The sequence below is a fragment of the Typopeltis vanoorti genome, chromosome 16, assembly GCF_054136105.1.
Source record: "Typopeltis vanoorti isolate ZY-2024b chromosome 16, IOZ_Tvanoo_1.0, whole genome shotgun sequence".
Classification (NCBI taxonomy): Eukaryota; Metazoa; Arthropoda; class Arachnida; order Uropygi; family Thelyphonidae; genus Typopeltis; species Typopeltis vanoorti.
Window position 1 is genome coordinate 102,280,592 of NC_143564.1, and position 16,909 is coordinate 102,297,500.

A 16,909-nucleotide genomic window follows, 5' to 3' on the forward strand; every position below is an offset into this window, starting at 1 on the left:
TCCATATGTTCATAAGTATTTTCTGGGTTCTGTCTGTTACCAGTAAAGAGTTCTTCTATATATTTCACCCATTCTTGTATTTTGTCATCCTTTTTGGATATAATTTCCCCCTTTTTGTTTCGAAGGATACAGAATTGTTTTTTCTTATATATACCTGAGGTCTCTCTCATCTTTTTGTGTAGATTAAAATTGTCATGTTTTTCCTGTAGAATTTCTATTTCTTTACATTTTTCATTCATCCAGATTTCTTTTGCTTTTTTGATCTTGTGTTTAATAATTTTCTGAACCTCTGTATATTTTGTTGGATTATGATTTTTATATGATCTGCGTTGATCCATGAGAGAAAGAATTTCATCAGTCATCCAATCTTTCTTTTTTACTGCTCTATTAGGACATAAGGTATTGGTACATTTCTCTATGAAGACAGATTTCAATTTGTCCCACGATTCATCAACCCTCATGATGTCATCATTCTTGATAAGTGCTAGCTCTTGATTCAGATCTTGACTCAATTTGCTTCTTATCTCTGTTTTTTAATTTTCCCAAATCAAACCTTTTTTGTTAATGTTTCTTAAGCATAGCTTTCAGTCTAAGTTGTAACTCTGCCACCAGTACGTTATGATCAGAAGCAATATCTGCACTAGGATAGGTTTTTGTACTCTATTATTGTGGAAAAATTATTTTCTCCTGTTTCCTGTCATAATCAAATGCAATGATTCAAATGAATGTCCATCATATTAACAGAACTGCAGTTGCCTAGCCTTTGCAGATGTTGAATTTGCTGGATGTATTATGAATAAAATCCTTCAACGTGCCATGACTCCTATGCCAATATTTCTTAAACTTTGAAACTGTAGAACCCTACATAAAAATATTTCTTTTTTCCAGAACACAGGGAAATCTGATAAATTACTAGAAAGTAATCATGACAATGAACTTTTAAAATATTTTCATTGGGAAAACATAATACTAAATAAGAAATTAGTTTTTCTTAATAAAATTTAGTACTTTCCTCATTCACTGAATGTTTCTTTCAGAAACTACATCTAATAAAAGTAATAAACATCTGTACTTGGCTATATTCTGAAGAACCCTCAGGTTCTTCAGCATATAGCGTTAGTGCCATGCAAGCAACATGCTGTGCCATTTTCCTCCCTTTTCAACCACACTTCATTGTAGTACTGAATACAGTCAACAATACAATCAAAAATAAACTACTTTCTTGTAACTGCTAAGGAACATCACTGAACAAATACTAACTTAGGATTTCATCATGGACATAATGTTCATTAATGGCAGCAGTCACAATTCTTTCCATAATGATGTAATAATCTGACTAGCTGAGGAGATAATTGTGTGCTTTCTTACTTATTAATTCAATACTGCATCTGGAACACCTACATTGAGAAGTAAACCTATGTTCACAAGACATTTCTAACTGGAAATAGTTTATTCTAAAACAATGACACTTTGTATGTGGAATTCCCAAACATGAAATGAAATTAACATCTCCAACCAGCTTTGAGTGAATTTAAATTAATATCTGAAATTATTAACCCTTTGACATACAAATTATTTTTTAAAGTTGGAACAGATAAAACTTACACGAACTTCGTAACGTCTGCGATACGTCAAAATCAATTTTGGTGCAATAACAAAAGACGTGTCACAGACATCTTTGTATGTTAAAGGGTTAAAGGTATTTTACCTAGGAGAGTGGTCTGTGAAACACCAATTTAGTAAGCACTGGTTTAAATAAACAAGCAAACAAGAATAAACTTCATAGAAATATTTCCTAAAACATCAGAAGTGGCATTTTTTTTTGGGTCACATACCTTCTCTATGTTGTAATTCTGGGCAATCTTTCTTTAAATGTGTTTTCGATCCACAATGTCGGCATTCACCACCTGATGCAAAAAATAAGCAAATACATTTACAGCTATAAATATGGAAAGTTAACAATTACAAATCTTATCTGTAATAATAGTATATATAAAGAAACAATTTAATTTCTAAATTTCTGTAAGTACAACTATTCAACTGCAATCTGAGATTGAATTTCTTCTCTTAATGCAAACATTGGAAATCTAATACAAGAACCCCCCCCCCTTCTCTCTCTCTCTCTCTCTCTCTCTCTCTAACACCCACCCCCTTTGTTATAATCAGTTTTATTCAAATATCATTTTCAAGTTATTATTCACACAGCTCTAAAAATTGGCATTTTGATTTTAAAGGTGGTGTCACATATTTATCTAGAGCAGTTGCTGCAAGGTTTCAAAGATTAATGACAATAAAAATTTAGAATGATACCATGCACTATTACAGAGAAAGACGATCAAGAGACAGACCAAAACGAGTTTGGCTACAGTCTTGACATCGGAAGGAAAGGTCACAATTATCAAGCTTCAGAGAGATGACAGAAATGACCAAAGATAAAGCTAGATGGCAAAGATTTGTTCAGTGGGAAGCAGAAGTAAAATTATTTTGTGATTAGCCACATTACTTTTGGTCCAAATTACCTTTTGGAAATTGTTCACTGTTATCTTATTATTCCCTGTTCAGTATATGCTGTAATCATGACCAAAAGTAACTAAAGCTATGCCAGCATAATACATCTATGTTCTATGGCCAGTTTATCTATTTTTATGAAAGAAAATCCTTACTTCTCTGTGAGATTTAAAAAGCTATTATAAAAGTTACTTGTGTTACAAAGAATTCAAATAGAATCTGAAATTTATCTTTTGGATTAAAACTTGTTTTGAATCCCAATGCCAAAGAGGCACGTTATTCTTTCTAAGATTAAATGACAAAATGAGATTATCAGTCAATCAAGTAGACATGAACTTGCATAGGTGCTCTCAGATTGCAAAACACTATGGCATTGTAAATATGGAGTTTATTCGATTTACTTTCTTCGATGATATTTACTTTCACAAGTAAGCACCATTAATTCATCATTCTTACTGGCCTGGTTGGCCAAACAGTTAACATACATACTCACCAACAGACAATAGGTTCAAATCTTCAAACCACCACTCCATTTATTAGAGTCCTGAAGTGGCTTGAAAAAGTTGTCTGTCTGGTTCTCTGGAGTGGCATTCCTGGATTTTGTAAAAAATATAAAAAAATGTTGATAAAAATTTCAAAATAAAAAAATTCTTAGGCCCATCCATGGGTGCAAGGTTTCTTTGAGAATCTCTGGGAATTAAGTTTGGGAGTTCCGAAAAATTTTAATTTATGATCATCATCATCAATTTCCTGATATGTACTCACAAGGAGTGTTCAGGTTACTACGATTATGTAAACTTAATCACTACATGATTAAGTTTACATTCTTATTAATTTCCTATCCACAATTTTCCTCCAAATTAGTCTGTAACTTGTAAGCATTCTAATATTGTCATATCTAACATTTCATTCTTCTAAGGTAGTTCTAACTGAATCAATCCACCTAGAACTTGGTCTTCTCTGGGTCTCTTTCCTGCCATTTGGCATTAAACACCTGTTTTTCTAACCTTTCCTCACCCATTTCTATTAAAGTGACCATACCACCTTAGGTTAGCTCTGCATATGCATTCTCAAATAGTGTCAAGTTTCTTTCTAATATCTTCAATTTTAATATGATTCTGCCATTGATGCCATCAGTTAACCCCTCTAATTTTTATCAGAATCCTCACATCTGTGGTCTCTAGTCTTTGATCAAGTGCTTTATTTCTAACTCAACTCTCAGATCCATAACTTAAAACTGGTTTGAACACCCGTCTTGTACAAAGGAAACAACTAATTATCATATCATATATAGTGGAGTGGACAAATAAATACATGCAAAAGATGGTGTAATGATTTGGATCCATAAATCAATTAAAGCAAAAATAACTCATTATACATACTGGAATGAAAGAATATTAGAAGTGCGATTAAAATTAAATAAAGATAATTTAATAGTTATCAGAGTGTTTCCTGAAGAGGAAAAGAAGATGAAAATGATTACTTTTACAAACAATAATTACTTTTACAAGGAATATATGAAAAATTAAATAAAACAGACCATATAATTATAGCAGGAGGAATGAAAAACATTAATAATAATATAGAAAAATTTGGAGAACCAACAGTAAAACAAAAAATGGAAAGCAACTCATTGATTATATAATAATTAAAAATAATGAATGCATTCTACAAATATAAAAATATACATGGTGTGCAAGAGGACAAAAATCAATAATAGATTACTTTATAGAAAATGAAAGAGCAGCAAACCGCTTCCTAGATGTTAAAGTCAAAAGAGGGCTAGAAATCGATAAAGATCACTATTTAATGCAGGCAAAACTAAGGTTTCCCCCAAACTGGTTACAAAAAATACAAAAAATAAAATAAAATAATAATAAATAAACAAGCTAGAGAAACAAAATCTAATTACAAAGTAAGACTACTAAATGATTCAAGTACACTGCTCAAAACAATTAGGGGATATTTTAGTTTCTGTCAGATAATCATAAATTTCTGCAAATAATTATAACTATTGGGTACTTTATACATGAATAAATATTTCTTACTTATGGATAGGATGTAATTGATAAGATATCATTTAAATAATCGATATTTATTACAAATTGTGTTACATTTGTAAATTATAACTTTATAATTTACAAGAAAACCAAAATATCCCCTAATTACTTTGAGTAGTATATAAGAAATTTATACCAACAGAGATTAATAACTATTTAAAAAAATACAAGGAAATGAAGACATCGAGAAAGAATGGAATAATATCAAAGAAATTATTACATCAGCAGCATATGAAAGTCTAGGAACACACAAAAAATATCAAAAAAATAAAAAATTACATATATACAGGACAATGAAATAAAAACAGTAATCGAAAATAAAAAGCTGGTCTTTAAAAGATGGTTAAGTACCACAAAACAAGAAGATGAAATAGAATATAAAAAAAAGACGAGCAATAGCCAAAAGAGAAACAGAAAGAGACATAGAGAAAGCTGGGAAATATCTGCATTACATCTAGTAAATGACATACAAAATAAGACTCATTGCATATAAAATACTAAAACATATGAATACAGATATAAAAGAAACTGCAAATATAAATTGCAAAATACATGTAAAAGAATTCTTGGATTACTTCACAGATTTTTGGATAGATAATACTAACATAAAAAAAATTATACCAATAACTTACAAAATGCTTTAAATAATATAATAACAATGAAAGAATTAAAGGACATCCTAAGTAAAATAAAAAATGGTAAATTAGCAGGAGAAGATGGGATAAACTCCAAACTGTATAAATTTGCTAGAAAAAAATTTCCTCAGAGATTATTAAAAATTTGAAATTTTTAATAATCTCTGAGTACAATTGGAATACAATTGGAGTACAGTAATGTTAAATTATATGGTCGTAGTCTGCTGTGCCATTGTAATATTTTTCTTTCTTATTCTTATTGTCTTGTATCTTAAATTCAACTGTGCCTTTATTAACCTTACACGTGCTGTGCTCCCAGCACCTTATGTTTTTGCTAATTCTATGCTACTTTATTTCTTAATTTTACTTTAATCTGCTTAACATATATCTCACTGTTAATCCAACTAAGTCATATTCCCTGTTCCCACTGCTAGTAAAAAACACTAATCAATCAGAAAAATTTATTCAGATTAACGACTGCACTGTTCTAATTGAAATTTATATAGTTTGAGAATTAAGGTAAAGAACACAAGCAGGATCATGATTAATACACATAAATTCCTATAGCAAGTCATGGCGATTCTCAAATTTTAGTGCATGCAGGCTCGCTAGTTTTTTTTTTTTTTTTTTTTTTTTTAGAGATAGTGCATTGGCAATTGATCAGGCAAGGTAGTTAAACAAACAAAACATTTTATTTTAAACCTAGGAAGAATGTATAATATACACATCAAAGAGGAATCGATATCTCTCTTAGCTTATCTAAATATAACAGCAGCAACGTACAACTGACTATATTACACACAACTTACTAAACCCCATCACAATGCTAACTTATCTAAATTAAACATGTAGTTATTCCCTAAGGTGCATCTTAGCTTAATTCCTTTCATTATATATACAAGTTTACAATCAATTTACCATAACTCATTATTTAAAATTTTTATTAACATATACCCTTAAGCACCCTCATTACATACAATAATTCCAATTTCACCTTTACAATGCATTAACAAAATTGTGCTTACTTACGGTGGCCCTTTAAATACACAGTTCAATCAATTTCACAATACCTCAGTTACATCATCATGTAACTGAGGTATTGTGAAAGTTACATGATGATGATGTGGTAGTTCTTGCTCTGGGAATTGCCAGACAAGGTCGCAGTGATTCTTCCCGTCGGTATTGCCGTTACGATTTCCCATCGCTAATCGGAAAGGAACTGCTGAAGTCTCCTTTATGACAGCAGGTAGTAGCACTCTCCTAGCACGTCCATGCATTCAAACAGGGGCTTCATCGAAAAACGGCCTCGCTTCCACACACCTAGAACTCAGTTCTCCGGTAAAGGAGAAAAATTGGAATCTAAAAATCGAGAACCTTGCTGGTCCGTCCAGTCCTCTTTTTATATCATCTCTAATCCTTTGTTACTACGATGTAGTTTCCAGGATTACCTTCCAGCATGATGACATCACTTCGGCTTCCTTTGCTTGCGTGTCTCTATTGTGGGTGCATATTTTTATGTTCGCAAAATGCTGCGAATGTTTGTTTCTGCTTAGTCATCGTTCTAATCTGGGTTAATCCCCTCTTTTCCGTTTTACATACAGTTCAATGGGAATTAAATATGCAATTTTACAGTAAAATTATAACAATTATTTTATCACAACATAAATTCTATTTTATATACGTAGGCTGTTCAATAAGTAATAAGACTATATTTATACAGAAAACAGATTACCTTTAATCGTCATCATTTACATGGTCTTTTTCGAAGTAAATACTGTGAGATGCGATGCATTTGTCCCAACGTTGCGTCCACTTCTTAAACACATGTGAGAGTCCGTTTTTTGAGAGTTCTTTCAAAACCGCCTCCACAGCTTTTACACATGCTTTGTTGCTTTCGAAATGGCAGCCTCTTAGTGGTTTCTTGAGCTGAGGAAACAGCCAGAAATCGCACGGTGCGAGATCAGGACTGTGGAGGGTGTGGTAGGATATCTGTGTTGTTCTTCTGCAAAACGTCCACTACACAACCAGCAATATGTGGCCTTGCATTATCGTGGTGCAATAAGAAGCCATTCTTCAGCAATGGACGCTTCCTTTTGACGTGCTTGATGATAATCGTTGCTGTGTTGATCATTGTCTCTGTGATGGACGTTGAAGGTCTTCCCTTACGTTCAAGATCTTCCACATTTTGCCTTCCTTCCTTAAAAGTTTTATGCCAGCGAAAAACACTTGCCCTCGACATTTTTAACATGAAAGCTTCGCATATCATGTTAAAAGTGTCCGATGCCGATTTTTGCAAAAGCACACAAAATTTAAGCGCATAACGCTGTTTCAAGGACGCTTCCATTTCGAAGACTGGTCGCGTCTCGTAGGAGCGCCGATGAGCACTTGCGTTTAGTCACATGACACTCTGGCACATCAGCCCGTATACGCCATCTATCAACCTCTTTTGTTAATACATACAGCAACATTTCTTTATTCCACAGAAATTAATATTCTGATGAGTGGTTTCGCCACAGTAAAATTAGTCTTATTACTTATTGAACAGCCCACGTATGTTTGGAAACCTTTGTAAAATCGAACTGGAAAAATTAATTTATTGTGAGAGATTTTACAGTAATACCTATACTTAAAAATGGGGATAAAACAAAACTAATTACAGCGGTATTAGTTTACTGAATACATGCTACAAAATATATAGTAGAATACTTAATAAAAACTTGAAAATATAGTGAAAAATATTATTAGAATGTCAAAATGGATTTAGAAAAGGATGCTCTACAATGGATGCAGCTTTTTGTTTAAAACTACTTATAGAAAAAAGAAGAGAATTTAATTTAGAAACTCATCTTTTGTTTATAGATTACCAAAAAGCATTTGACAAAATAAAAAAAATAAAAATAAATGAAAAATTGTCTGAAAAACAATCTATAAACCAATGAGTAAGACAGGGATGTCCTCTGTCTTTTCAATATTTATATTAATGAAACATTAATACAGTGGAACACCTTAAACAATCCAGGTATAAAAAAATCCCAGAATAACAAAATAAATACACTATTATTTGCAGATGATCAGGTAATGATAAGGAAGATGATTTACAAGAGCAATATATAATTTAAACGTTATAATAGAACAGTTTGGAATGAAAATATCCATAGATAAAACTACTTAAACAATGGCATTTTGTGGACAAACTCCAGTTAGAAGTAAAATTGTTATTAACAATAAAACAAATAAATACTTTCAGTTATCTTGTTTCTGAAATATCATATGAAGGAGAAAAAGACAAAATTAAACACTTCAAAATTTTTACAGATTATAGGCCTGATATAGTACAAAAAAAACATGCTTGAAAATATACAATACTTTAGCAGTGCCCACATTATTATATGGCAGTGAAATTTGGGTAATAAACAACCAAGATAAAGAAATAATAAAAACAAATGAAATGAGATTTATGAGAACTGCAAAATCAATAGAAGAAAAACTAAACAATTATAAATTATTTTCAAGCATGTTTCTTTTTGTACTATATCAGGCCTATAATCTGTAAAAATTTTGAAGTGTTTAATTTTATGTCTTTTTCTCCTTCATATGATATTTCACATCCAAGATAACTGAAAGTATTTATTCTATTATTTATTATTAATAACTATTTTACTTCTAACTGGAGTTTGTCCACAAAATGCCATTGTTTAAGTAGTTCTATGGATAAAACTATACAATACTTTAGCAGTGCCCACATTATTATATGGCAGTGAAATTTTAAAAGAACTAAAAGTAAAATCAATAGAAGAAAAACTAAACAATTATAAACAAAACTAAATAAAACATGTAAACCGAATTGCCAACACCCGATATCCTAAACAAATAATAAAATATAAACCAACTGGAAAGAGAAGGCCACGTAGACCTTAAAAAAAAGAATATTAGATGGATAATGAGACCGGAACAGACCAATATGGCCTATATCCATAATCAGCATTATGATGATTAAAAGACACAGTCAAGGAAACAATATTCACAGAATGAATTCTATATGGTTTTTTTTTTTTTTTTTAAGTAAAATTCTTCATTCAGATATATTTTTCCCTGTAGATGATGCCTTAAGTACTGATCATTAGAAATCATGTTGACTTATTCAAAGAGACATCATCATCAATTAGGATTAAGATAAACTATGTTTCTTTACATAAAACAGTTTATCCAAGTTATTAAATGGATATCTTCAGGAAAAGTAAGAACAGACACTATTATGTAAAAATATATACACTGTTCTATCAATTTATAGAGTATGGCTTTCTAAGTGTGACTGGTTCTTAAACACATGTAAGAGTCCGTTTTTACGATTCCCTTCAAGAATTCCTCGAGTAGCTTGTTTGTTAGGCTACTGGATATGGCAAGCTATATAACTGCACATTTTTGGCAACTTCTGCCATAAATGCATTAATATCGATCCTATGTTGCTTGACACTTTTTTAATTTTTTTCTTTAAACTCAGGAGCAATTGCACACAGTGCCCCTGTATAAAATTAAGTTTAGGATGAATACTATCACACATGCTCTCAATGTATATTTAAGAACGTATACCTGTGAGTGTCTGCATGTGTGAACAAGTGGATAGACTAGAATATAATAATTACCTTTGGGATAGATACCTTCAAGAATTCCTCGAGTAGCTTGTTTGTTAGGCTACTGGATATGGCAAGCTATATAACTGCACATTTTTGGCAACTTCTGCCATAAATGCATTAATATCGATCCTATGTTGCATGACACTTTTTTTTTTAATTTTTTTCTTTAAACTCAGGAGCAATTGCACACAGGGCCCCTGTATAAAATTAAGTTTAGGATGAATACTATCACACATGCTCTCAATGTATATTTAAGAACGTATACCTGTGAGTGTCTGCATGTGTGAACAAGTGGATAGACTAGAATATAATAATTACCTTTGGGATAGATACCTTCAAGAATTCCTCGAGTAGCTTGTTTGTTAGGCTACTGGATATGGCAAGCTATATAACTGCACATTTTTGGCAACTTCTACCATAAATGCATTAATATCGATCCTATGTTGCTTGACACTTTTTTTTTAAATTTTTTTCTTTAAACTCAGGAGCAATTGCACACAGGGCCCCTGTATAAAATTAAGTTTAGGATGAATACTATCACACATGCTCTCAATGTATATTTAAGAACGTATACCTGTGAGTGTCTGCATGTGTGAACAAGTGGATAGACTAGAATATAATAATTACCTTTGGGATAGATACCATGTTCATTTTCTGAACAATGTCTACTTAAATGTCCTTGCTTGCCACATATAAAGCATTTGGCATATGGAAATTCTGTAAAAAATAATAGAATAATGTAAATTAAATAAGTTATGTAAATTGAATTAAGATAAACAAGTAGATATCAAACAATGAACTTAGAAAATATAGGTAATCCTGTTATAACACAGTAGTTAGGTTCCTGTGAAATCTTGGATGCAAGACTGAGTTATAAGAGACTACAAACCAGTTAAAAACAAAATAAAAAATAAAAAAAAAGAGGGGGGGGGTTACATTCCAAAAGCTAAAACAAATATATCATTCTATTTTTATAACTATAAGAAACTTCATTTTTATTAAAAATAGTAATAACTGATAATTTTGAAACTATTCTTTACACAGATCAGCAGTTACTCCATTCAAGATGCAGTTAATATTTTCAATGTTCATGCTATTTTCATTGTCTTTTTATTGCTGATTTTGCTGGATTTATTCTGAAGTATAACATCATCTGCATAAAATAAAGAGCTGAGATTAACATTTCCAATTCTGACTTGGTTGGTGAACTTCTAAAAATTGTAACTACTTTTCTTATTTTTGTTACAAGAACAGATAAGCAGCAATTTAGAGCATGAGGGACAGTACTGTAAGTTTATATTCTATAATTAAACTATGAGAATGATAATTCTGTAATCATGATTTTCCTGTTTATGTTGAGCCCATACACGAGAGGTTGGTTGATCAACCTATAGTACATTAGTACAGGTATCCCTTGCTTAACGCAGTTTTGGTTAACACGGCGAAATTAATTGCAACAACCACTTGATATACGTGGGAAGAGTTTTGATTAACGTATCTTTAACCCTGTGGAGCTCGCACTGACAGATACATGCAAAATGTATATAAATATTCTTACACAATTCAGTGTATAGCGTGGAGGTGCATGAGTAGCTGTGCATTCATATGTTACAAGTGATCTTCCGCACTGTTTTTTTGCTGTCAGTTTGGTTTAACACGTTATATAAAGGTTTGTGATATTTGACAGTAAATTGTATCTGAGAGATACCGCAAACTCCGATGTCAGTATATTATGGTTTAGTTGGGTTTTTTTTTTTAATTCTTTGTTCAATAATTTCTAGATTATAACTGAAAATAAATGAACCATCATGTATTACTGAAATAGAGAGCCAAAGGCTTATTTATTATATATGTCCTCTAGGAGATGTGCTTTACATTATGGAAAATACTAAGGAAAGTGATCTGGAGCTTACTCCACCTTTACTATGAGTTGCCCATAAAATTGCTTATGCTTGCATCTGCTGAAACTTTTAGTTTCTATATATTCGGCTATGAAATAATGTTGGATTCAATATCCACTTAATTTGTACCATCATGTATTATATTTGCAGTGCTAAAATGTTTTATTGCATTTTAGCACATACTAGTAATGAATGTATCTCTCAGATATACCACGGCCTACACTGCAATTTTTACCACCGTGAGCTCCGCAGAGTTATATTTACTACGCAAAAACATGCAAGCCTCTTGGCATGAGCATGATGACATCATTCCTCCTATGCAGTCTCCTACGAATTATTAATATAGTAATCGATTATGGATGAATTGTAATTTTTACCACTGATTATTAGATTTAACGAGATTTTGATATACGTGCAACATTGAGGGATTAATTAACTATGTTTATCTAGGGATACCTGTAATGTGTATGGGTAGTACTGTGTTCAGACTCTACAAAATTGTGAAATTCAAAATTTTCTTCACTTACCGTTGACTTAAAGTATATCTGTTACTGCTAAGTATATAACATTGGAGAAACAAAGCTGCTGCTGTTCAGCATCAATTAGTTTACCAAATTTCGTCATAACTGATGAACCATCAGTTGTTACTAACAGTTAACAGTAATTCTTATTGATATATACCATACACATGCACTAGTCCAATATTCTGCAAAATTCTCCTGACAGTAATTAGTCAAAAATTTCAGATTTGCCTCATTTGTTGTAATAAGTTCATTTAATTCATTATGTATATTAGATGCCTGCACATCTTTTTCTTAAATATATCATGTATTGTCTTCAAATGCATACTGAGCTTGCATGTTTAACCTTCCCCTCCTACAAACACACACTACCACTACAGTTTCTGATGAACATTTTTTACATTATGCTAGCTGAGTTTTTTTCATGAAATAATAATACACCAAAGATTTGACTTTTTTCTCTGTGAAGACTTTTGACTTTTTTCTCTGTGAAGACTTTTTTTGTTTGTTTCAATGGGCCTATAAAGATTATTATTATCCTAAGACTCCATGGAGTCAGACTTATCTAGGATGTCCCTTTGTCATACAGACAGCTCATCATACCTTGCCTTACACACAATTCAAATTCTTTGCAACACATTAAGCTCTCAGGAAATGCATTTAAATCATTCACAACACTGCATGCAAAAAACCTGCTTCTCACTCCATTGCTCACACACATTCAACCAAAAATGCTCAAATATGGAAGTAAAAAAAGTTTTATAATAGTTGCTCTGCATAATTAAGGTGGTCAAACATTAGATGACTGGAGTAGAACTCTCATAGTAGCCATCTATAATAAGGGAAATAAACCAAACTGAAAATTACAAAGTAATTTCTTATTGAGTAGTCCAGGTAAGATTTATGCAAGCTTACTTCAGAAGAGGCTAAGAAAAACTGCAGAAGGGAAACTTGAAAAGCAGAGTTCAGGTGAAACGAAAGTTATCAGATTTTTATTTTATGCAGATAGCTGAGAACTTGAAAATATAACATACTATCTACCAATAATTGTCTGGACACTTTAGCAATGTACAATTGATGACAGCAGGCAAAACCTAATATTGAATATGTTCACCTCGGCTTTGATCCTCTCCTGTATCCTTTGACAAAGGCTTCCACCAATGTGCAACAATCATCAGGTGTAATTTGTTTCCATTCCTCCATCAAAGCAGCACTGAGTTCAGCGACAGATCAAGAACTTGCTACTGTGGACCTCAATCGCTGCTCCAATTCATCCAACAGGTGTTCAATGGGATTAAGGTCAGGACTCTGAGCAGGCCAGGGCAGTCGTTAAACACCATCTCTTCATACCATTCCATAACAGCTACTGCTTTGTGGCATGGGGCATTGTCTTGATAGTAACATGGATCCGTTCCATAAAAACTCCACAGTGTAGGCAGCACCTAATTATTCAGAATATCAAGGTACTGAGCTACATTCATGAAAACATTGACAATGACCAGTGGTCCCACTCCAAACCAGCTGAATGCATCCCACACACCATTACTCCTCCACCACCAAACTTTACTGTGGGTACAACATGCTATGGTAACAAGCATTCACCAGGCTGCCTTCATACCCACACCCTATCATCAGACTGGAAACAGGTGAACCTCAATTCATTGCTGCAGAGTACCATTTTGCTGGTAAATTGTCCGGTTGACATCTCTTTGCACCAGGCCAGACGAGCTGCCTTGTTCACTATTGTTATGTTCAGCTTGCATGCCGCTGCTCTTCTGTGGAAACCCAGTAAATGGAGTTATTTTCGAACAGTATTAGTGCTCACCATGGCGTTACTGGTGCTCTGGAACTCATTATGGATGGGCTGTGCCAATTGTAGCTGGTTTTTGCGTGCCACCCGTTTTAACAACCTCCTGTCTCTATCAGTATTCTTGGTAGCTGCCCTGGGTTTTCCTGCACTAGTGATGCCAGAATGTCTCCATTTGTTGATCACATTATTAACCATCGATTTTGGATGATCCAGTTGAGCGGCAATGGCATGTATGGACATGCCACCAATGTGAAAGCCCATGATGACACCTCTCGAAGTCAGCAAGTTCATTAGTGATGCCAGAATGTCTCCATTTGTTGATCACATTATTAACCATCGATTTTGGATGATCCAGTTGAGCGGCAATGGCATGTATGGACATGCCACCAATGTGAAAGCCCATGATGACACCTCTCGAAGTCAGCAAGTTCATGTCATGTTGCCATATACCACTTGTATTCAACTGCTATGATGAAATACTGCTTCCTACTATCTATTTGTACACTGGTTTTTATGTTATTAACAAACCTGCAATGTTTCATAACTTCAAATAACAGGGGTGTCCAGACAATTATTAGTAGATAGCGTATATTATAACTGGCAAAGTATATTCTTGTTTCATATTTCACCTAATTATGTAAGCAAGCAAAGTCTGTGCATGAAGTATCTTCACGTCTAGCCTATTTGTATACAGAGATCATTGCCATCATATTAATTGTTTCAGTATATCACACAATACAAAAACATTATGGGAAGGGCCTTTATTCAGATGAAAAAGTAAAGGGGTGCTCATCATAAGCCTGGAGTAGTTAGTATAGGGATGCAACTGAGTCTGATAGTATTAGCAAAAATAAAAGACAGACAGTATGAGAGATAGATTAAATGCCTCGGCTTCTTGTATATCATCATATAGTCAAAGGATATCAGTTTTTTTTCAATCTTTATTGTGATTTTGTCTGTGGAAGCCAGACCAGAACAATACTAAGGTTGAATTAATGTAGAATTCATATATTTGCCACATACAAGTAACAAAATTGGTGTAATATCTCATTATTGAAATACTCTTGAACAAACAGAAATGTAAAAATGTAAACTGCTTGGTTACAAAGTATATTACACTTGACAAGAAGTTATATTCTTGTTTTAAACTTTTACCTAAGCAAACAAAGTTGTATACAAATTACCTTCATGATTAGTCTAGTTATGTATAAAGGTTATTAGATCTGGAAAAAGAATATGACCTTTATACATAACAAGAGAAAAGCTGTTCTTTCTTATGATATAAATCAGCAGTTTTGCCAACATACATATTAGGACTCACATTTCCCTTAACTTAGCTGTCATTTTATTGAAAGAATAAATTACTAACACAAGATTCCCACCCCCCATCACAAAGCCATGCTGTCACCATAGAGATCATATTTCACTCATATCTGAATTTTACCCTTAACCAACTTTTCCAATTCTTTCACTAACACTCCTGAAATATTAATTCATCTATAATTTCAAACCTCATTCTTCAAACCCCTTTTCTGTAATGGGATTATTTTGCTTTTTTTTTTGCCTCCATTGCACCTTACCAGTATTAAGACTTAAATTAAAAAGCCTAAGGGTTTTGTAAGGTATTGCTCATTGTTTGTTTTGTGTATGCTTTTACAATTTTGAAATTGTATCCCTAATGACGTCTCCATGACAGATAAAATAAAGGATCCAATAAAATTGCATGTTATTGTTCCTCTATGCTGTATTCATTCCATTAAACCTAATTAGGAGTTTAAACCAGCACATAACCTAAATACTAAACCTCTGTAGAGTATTAGTTCATTAAGTGCTCAATTATGAAAGATTAGCGTTAACTGAAGATCTGAATGAAAGAGAGCTATATGGGGGCAGAATTTCAATCATGAAGCCACTAGGAGACAGGATATCAAGTGAAACAACTAGGACTTACACTGAAATGGCTGCAAGATTGCTTCTTAGTGTGTGATGATAATATTGCACGGCAACTTTATTTTCTAGAAATATTTTCTTCAAGTTCTTAAGATTAGCTTTAACTGAAGATCTGAATGAAAGAGAGCTATTCAAGAGAGCTATTTAAGTTCTTAAGATGTTACAAAATATACAGCAGAATCTTAAATAACAAACTAATGAAATATTCCGAAAACTCTATTCTAGAGGTACAAAATGGATTTAGAAAAGGACAATCATGTATAGACCCAGCCTTCTGCCTAAAATTAATAACAGAGAAAAGAAGAGAATATAATTTAGAAACACATATTGCATTTATTGACTTTGAAAAAGCATTTGACAAAGTTAAAAGAAACATATTATTTAACATATTAAAAGAAAGACAAATACCAAATAATATCCTAAAAGCTGTCACAAGTATATATGAAAATAATCAAATACAAATAAGATTAAATCACAAGCTGTCATATACAAGAGAGATAAACAAGGGGTCCGACAGGGATGTCCCCTCTCAGCAACTCTTTTTAATATCTACTTAAATGAAATAATAATAAAATGGAGTAAAAATTTACATCAAGGAATTCAACTTTCACCTACAGTTAACTTAAACACTCTCCTCTTTGCAGACGACCAAATAATAATTACAAATTCTGAAGATAACTTACAGAAAGCTATTTTAAATCTAAATGAGATATCCAAAGATTATGGTATGATAATATCAACGGAAAAATCAAAAACTATGGCCTTTAAAGGACAAGATCCAGCAAGAACTAAAATAGTATTAGATAGCAAGATCTTAGATCAGGTGAATTCATTTAACTACCTAGGATGTATGATCACTTATGAAAATGAAAAAGATATAAACATAAAAA

The 16,909-nt window shown here is 32.5% G+C and overlaps 1 protein-coding gene across 3 annotated transcripts in view; it reads right to left on the reverse strand.

The window, feature by feature from the left end:
• Positions 1-16,909, reverse strand: part of LOC150098225 (uncharacterized) — an 89,860-nt gene that overhangs the window by 12,500 nt on the left and 60,451 nt on the right. For all 3 annotated transcript variants that reach the window (XM_090406082.1, XM_090406081.1, XM_090406083.1), the window contains exons 4-5: positions 10,465-10,554; positions 1,836-1,907 (exon numbers count right to left, since the gene is read on the reverse strand). In XM_090406082.1, the coding sequence (XP_090262208.1) occupies positions 1,836-1,907; positions 10,465-10,554 (162 nt within the window). The remainder of the gene's footprint in view (positions 1-1,835; positions 1,908-10,464; positions 10,555-16,909) is intronic.